At 35.1% G+C, this 6,719-nt stretch overlaps 1 protein-coding gene across 1 annotated transcript in view; it reads right to left on the bottom strand.

The window, feature by feature from the left end:
* The window catches only part of DCLK2 (doublecortin-like kinase 2), a gene marked incomplete at its 5' end in the record, with an annotated part of 85,304 nt that overhangs the window by 14,982 nt on the left and 63,603 nt on the right, over nucleotides 1–6,719 (bottom strand). Inside the window, 2 exons of the mRNA XM_010024057.1 lie at nucleotides 612–731; nucleotides 4,420–4,477. Of these exons, the coding sequence (XP_010022359.1) occupies nucleotides 612–731; nucleotides 4,420–4,477 (178 nt within the window). The remainder of the gene's footprint in view (nucleotides 1–611; nucleotides 732–4,419; nucleotides 4,478–6,719) is intronic.

Here is a 6,719-nt window from a genome sequence, read left to right as displayed (position 1 = left end):
GCTGTGGTATGGAATAGCCCTTTGGCCAGTTTGGGTCAGGTGTCCTGCCTCTGCTTCCTCCCGGCTTCCCCTCCTCCCTGGCAGAGCATGAGACTGAGAAAGTCCTTGGTAAACATTACTGAGCAACAACTAAAAACATCGGTGTTATCAGTGTTGTTCCCAGACTGAAAGTCAAAAACACAGCCCTGCACCAGCTACTAAGAAGGAGAAAAAATGACTGCTGTAGCTGAACCCAGGACATACGGTAAATCTATTAAAAAGTTTTTTTTCTTTAAAACAAATAATTAAAGATGATAGTTAAATAAATGCAGATGTTCTGTCAGTAAATGCATATCACTATTACCCGCTGCATATTGTAAACATAATATAAAAACCACTATCCACTTCTCGCATAGCAAAATTACCTCAAATCTGTGTAATTCTAAGTGCAACTGAAGAGACATAAATTCCATTAATATAACTGATTGGCAAGAAAATTTGCATGATTAAAAATGCAAGTTGCCACTGAAATCTTATCTGATAATGTCTCCCAAGATCTTAACGTTCCTGGATGCCTCTTAGATTCCACACCAACACAGTGAATTAGAAAGAAAAATTCTCCTTAGTCTTACCTTGACCAGCTCCATCACAAGATAGAGTTCTGTTGGGGTGTCCATTTCCTCTATAAGCATAATGATATTTGGATGCTTCACGCGACGCAGAATAGACACTTCATTTTCAATCAGGTGTTCCTGTTCAGAAAAGAGGACAGACATTTATCTGAATAGACATGAAACTGCCAATTCACTCTTCCTTTGATCACCTGACTACTGATAACTTGAACAGTGAGCACCCTTCTTGCTGTTTAATTTATATAGTAGAGGGTTATTGTCAGATGCTGGATTTTAACTTGTATTTTAGCTCAACTGTACCTCATCATTGACCAGATCTAATTTACCATATTGCACATACATAATCAATAGGATTATCTTCGAAAGACAACCCCAGAACATGACAGCAATTCAGGAAATGCAGATTATATTCTTATGTGGGTATGATGAGATGAAATAAAGTTCAGAATCCCCTCTCTCCCAACCTAGATCATTGTAACCTGACATCCCCTATCAACAGTTAACATGTTCTTGAGCCTCTCCAGCATTCACCTCTCATTTAGTGTAGGTTACTCAAGACAGATTACCTAGGATTTATTTTCAAAGGACTTTATTTTTTAAAAAAAGTTGTGGGTTATATAAAGAAAAAATATAACTGCTTTGTTACAGATTTCAGTTCGTTTTATATGTATGTTCAGATTTACAATCTGCAAAATATGTAATAGCTCAGTTAAGTCATTGTGGCTCCAACAGCTTAACAGCACACATTAATTTCCCCTTCCCTATACTTCTGAGGAAGTTATGGGTTTCAAGAACAAATTAGTTTCAGAATATTTTGTTTTCTAGAACACCTTAGCTTGGTTAACACTGAAGAGTGAAGAAAAGCACATACCCCCGTCATGTGAAGAACAATTTGCATTTTCCTTTATAAATATTGGAATATAGATACTATATTTAGGTTCACTGCAAAATAAGTAGCAATGCTTACATAAAACACTAGTTTCCTTACACTTTGGTGGATAACAAATCATGGCACTGGACTAGGCACTTATTCATATTTACTGCACTGATTAGTAGCATGCACTTCATGCATTTGTGAGCAGAGCACTAGAAGTAGATATGATCCACTGCGCATAGGCAGTGATTGAAGATCTTATGCTACTTCACCTTCTACTTCCAGATCTATTATTTATAGATGCATTGTGTTTTTGCCAAAGCTTTATGTCGCTGTGTAACTCGGAAACCACATGCCATGTGTGCATCTCATTTTGTGAGAGTATGGTGCGGCATATAGGGGTTAAACAGTCACACCTTTGAAATTCAGTTTGAAAGAGCATCAATTGTCATTTTGAACAAACACGTCTGCTCCAAGCAAAGTGCTCTGGAGAAAAAAAACAAACAAACATGAAGCAATTTTGTTAAACACAATGCTGAATCTCATCACCATACAGAAGTGAACAGCCACGGCATACTAAGCTTTATGGATGGAAGCCTGTAAATTCAAAACTAGCATTAAGAGTCCGAGCAAACCCCAAAATCTTATTACAGCTATATCTACCTAGAGAACAGAAAACAAATTTATTATGACTAAGTCACAATAGCTTTACCTGTGCTTTCTTTGTTTCACCTGACTAAATTCTTAATTGTTTTAAATGAAGCTCAGGAATAAGTAATAGTTAAAATAAACTTTTGGGGTTTTTTTAATGGCTCCAAAATGCTTCTGAGCTTCTGTTATAATACCTGTCCTCAAAAAACTAATAAGTAGCTAGTTGTTTTTAACCACCCCACTGTTTTTGCTATATTTTGCCATGTAAAAAAAAAAAAAAAGTAATTCTCACACTTGTTATACCGTCCTCCTGGATAGTGCAATATAGATTTCAGTCTACATTAATACAATTTATTTACAAAGAATTGATTAGGTAATTAACATTTAAGCCGCTTGTGGAAATATGTTAGTCAATTCGATTCAAGTTTTAGAACACCGAAGATGATAAACTGATGAAGAGCAGTGAGCAACATACTAATCATGCATATTTAGGCCAGATGGGTGTTTTTAAGGCAGGGCTTATGTTGGCACCTGAAACGGAGTAAGGTGCAGCAAAGGTTAATTATTTTCCTTGTTAGAATTCTTCCAGGACAGTTTTGCTGCCTACCTAACAGGTATCAACATCTTAACAGTCTTGTGCTTGTACATACACATACATCTGTATGTAGCTATACAGACACAGGTCCTTTCAAAAGAGATAAGTATGTATCCATGGGGTTGGTATTTTTTATTTGCTTGTTCTAAAGCACTAAGAACTATAAATAGAAAAGCTGTCTCAACTCTGTTATGTATCTGTTATCTCTGGGCCATTCCAATTTATGATACCTAAGCAGCTGACTCAGACAAGTAATAAAACACATTTAAAGTCGCAAGCTGTACTAATCACCCTGAAGTTTTCTTTTGCAGTGAAACACACTGGGTTGCCCTTCCCACAGCCAAAGGAGAAAATTTTAATCTCAAAATGGTAATTGTAGCACTTTTTCTTGTGGTTATATACTTTTAAGATTCCCTTCTAAATACCCTCTCAAATAAACCTAGAGAATATGAGACAAAGTGATGGGGAAGCAGTAACATTTATCTCCAAGCACCTAATACACAATTTAAAATCTGCATAGATAAAACATTTCTGTTTGAGAACCTCTACTTAAAGCAAGTCATCACAGCAGGTAGTGCATTAGTGTACAGTATTATACAGCTCATTACCATACAAAGAATGTCATACAGACTCACTACATCTTCCTACAAGGTCACATTCAGTATTTGGAGCTCTGAATTGCACTATATAAAAGACAAAAAGGGTCCCTTTGAATTAAAACCCTGACCTAGCTGCAAAGTTACGTCCAGAAACATTTCAGTGCAATCATTTACAAAATAAAAAAAATTAAAAAAAAAGTATTTGAATGAGAAAGTCCACATTCTCAGTCATCTTTGAGAGAATGGCATATTCACTACTCTCAAAGAGACTTTAATCCAGCATTTGATTGCTAATTAATACTGTGCCCTCAGTGTTCTTTTAGCTAACACTAAACTATGATCCAGTTGATTTATAAAAGTACTTTGTTTTTAAGGTATTGCAAAGCAGTGAAAATAGAAGTACTTTATTTGTCATCTATTCCAATACTTATTCTAAATTGTTGGCTGTAGGTTGAGTTTTTTTCTTCCTTTTTTAAAAATCTTTGTACTTGGGAGGAAGGTGAGGGTGACGTCTGATACTCAGATATTTACTTCAATTGTGTAACGTGCTGTTCTCATAGACAAATAATTTTGGACTTTTTTGTTTTGAGTGTGAATTAAAAAGAAAGTTGAAAGAACTTCTGGTAAAAGATCTTTGCTGTACAGGATGGTGAAACTACATAAACAGAAAGAAATGGTTGCAAAAATTTCTTTCCAAATCCATGTTCTGCATATAAAAGGAGTATGTATGGTCATGAAAAGATAGAAATAAGAGGCAGAGAGGGATGGGCATTATATAAAAACACATACAGCTGCAAATTTCCTCTCTCATATTTTAGGAGCAAAATCTTTCTAATATATTCTAAACGCATACTAGTATTTTCTTTGTTAGTCCCACAAAATAGACGTCAATTTGGTTTTTATTCTATTATCTAGTAGACTAACACTTGACTACTTTTATTATTTACTTCTTGGGTACTCTATCATTCTGTTAAACAGATATCCTGAAAACAGTCAGAAACACAAACACACCCACCATTTATGACTAATGATCAGCTGCTAGTGCTGTTTCTGCTATTTTTCTTATAAATGCAAATTGTTATACGCTACCTTTCCACAGCACTTAGCCTTGTCTATGATCTTCAGTGCAAACTCCTTTCCTGTGGATCTAGCAAGAAAAATATGAGAACCATTAATTAGAAACTCATCAACAAATTGTGGCATTATCTGTAAGAATACAGATCATCATAAGAGAATGCCTTGACCCATGGAGGTTGCACACAGAGAATTCACAGAAAAGACATGATTTTTTTGTTTTCTCAGCAGCATTTGTGCCTGCTGTTTCCCTGACTACCACAGCTCCAGCTGCAATTCTTTCTTCTGTGACCTAGCACACCTCTGTCGCTTCTTTAAGGCAACATGCAAAATTTGACTTGAGCCTTCCACTTAGCTTTTTTTGACTGGTAGGCTTTAAAGATGAAATCATACACATTTATATGCAAGTGAGTAGAAGAAAGATTGCTACCCTGGTGTAAAAATTCAATAGGATTCAGCAGAGCTAAAAAACAATACTTTATTACAGACTAGTCTAAAATCCCACAAAATTTATTAGGCATTTATTTTGATCTTCTCTATTTCATTCTCTCTTTATTTTTGAAGTATTCTATGGAGTTCTTAACAGTCATCCCATGACAATTAAGAGGGTGGTTATATACAGAGTAAAAAGGATTAATGTTTTCAGTAAACACTGTCAGAGAAAGGAGCTCTTGTTTGCCTTTCATCAATCTAAGCAATAAAAATATTCTCCATTTCTCCAGAAAAATGAGAGAAAAAACAAAACAAAAAAGACACTACTTATATTAATGATGATAAAAAATAACACGAAAATGCCTTAAACCCCTGTTGCTAGTATTTTATGTTGTGTCAGTACCTACAGACTTCAGTGTGCATCAGAACACCACTAGTATCTATGGTAAAAAACACTGGAGGCATTTAGAAAAAGCAAATGTCAGGCAGATTTTTAAACTTTCAGGTTATTTTTCACTATACTTTTGGCATTAGATACACTACTCAAAATTAGTAACTTACAAAGAAAAAAAGAACTAAATTAAATGTCTCACATTTGATTTATCCATTATTGAAAAAAACGCAGTAGAGAGTCTCAGCTCTGAAAGTGCAGCTGTATCTGTGAGGTTGTCATAGTTACAACCTGATCTGGTTTTTAGATAGAAGCGTTATCTGAATGCTATCTGTGAAAAGCTACCTGTGAAATGCCATCCTCTCATGTTATGGACCTGATGTAAAATCTAATACGAATACAATGTGTAATTCAGAATCACAATTTATGCATTATACTAAATTAAGTGCATTATCTCAAAGCCTTCAAACAACTGATCAGCAAAACCCATTTAACAAACCTTCAGCACTTAGCTGTGTAGAAAGAGGAGTTAACATTCTCAAAGCCAATTCATAAACCAATTTCAAATCCCGTTTGCAAATGTCCTTTACTATAGAATCTAAGAAAAAACCCTGGATAACATCCACAAAATTTGTGAGCTAATACTACTGCCTATCATATACCAGTATTGTCTGACAGGTTTCTGGTATTATGTCTAGCTGTCAGTGTCCATCTGTTGGCTCATGTCTTTATATACAGACATATAGGCACCCTTTACAAAAGACACCATGTTATTCTTTTTGTAGAACAGCTGATATAATAGGCTGGCTCCACAACTAAGGCTTCCAAGCACACTACTGTCAGAAATGAAATATAATAAATAAAAATTAAAAGACAAGCATTTGTAGTTGGCATTTCCTCTTTCATCATTATTTTTAGCAACTACTCTTGTGTATTTATTTTGTGTAAAATTCACATAATAATGCTTCACCAAATATAGAGATTGGATCACATACAAAACTAGACTTCTAAGCTTAATTTTTCTCTTTTCTTAAAAAAAAATAAAATTAAATTAAAAAAGAAATAACTGGAAGGTTGTTTCTCTAGTCCAGCCCCCTCCAAAAAACACAGATGAGGTTTTGAAACCTGAGTGACTTAGCAACCTTTGTCCTACTTTCAGCAGAACTTAAGAGATTTCCAAAAAGCACAGTCAATATTCCTGAAAATAATAAATTATGTTATCTTACACTTTTAGCCTGTTATCTTTTATAAATATTGTTTACTTTACAGATAACAAAGGATCGCGACCAGTTTCAGGGCACATGGGAAAACACTGTGAAACATCATTCATTTGGCGCCTGTGCAAACTTTGGGGTTTTAAACCACAGAAGACCCTTCAAAAGACAAGGTATGCTGGGGCCTGACAGGATCCACCTGACCCAAAAGGGAAAATGCATCTTTTGGTGGTATAAGATGGTGGGGCTGATTGAGAGAGAGCTTTGAACTAGAACTG

Source organism: Nestor notabilis, unplaced genomic scaffold (assembly GCF_000696875.1).
Source record: "Nestor notabilis isolate BGI_N333 unplaced genomic scaffold, ASM69687v1 scaffold11251, whole genome shotgun sequence".
Lineage (NCBI taxonomy): Eukaryota > Metazoa > Chordata > Aves > Psittaciformes > Psittacidae > Nestor > Nestor notabilis.
Note: the sequence above shows the minus strand (reverse complement) of the source record. Positions and strands in the feature narration are given on the sequence as shown.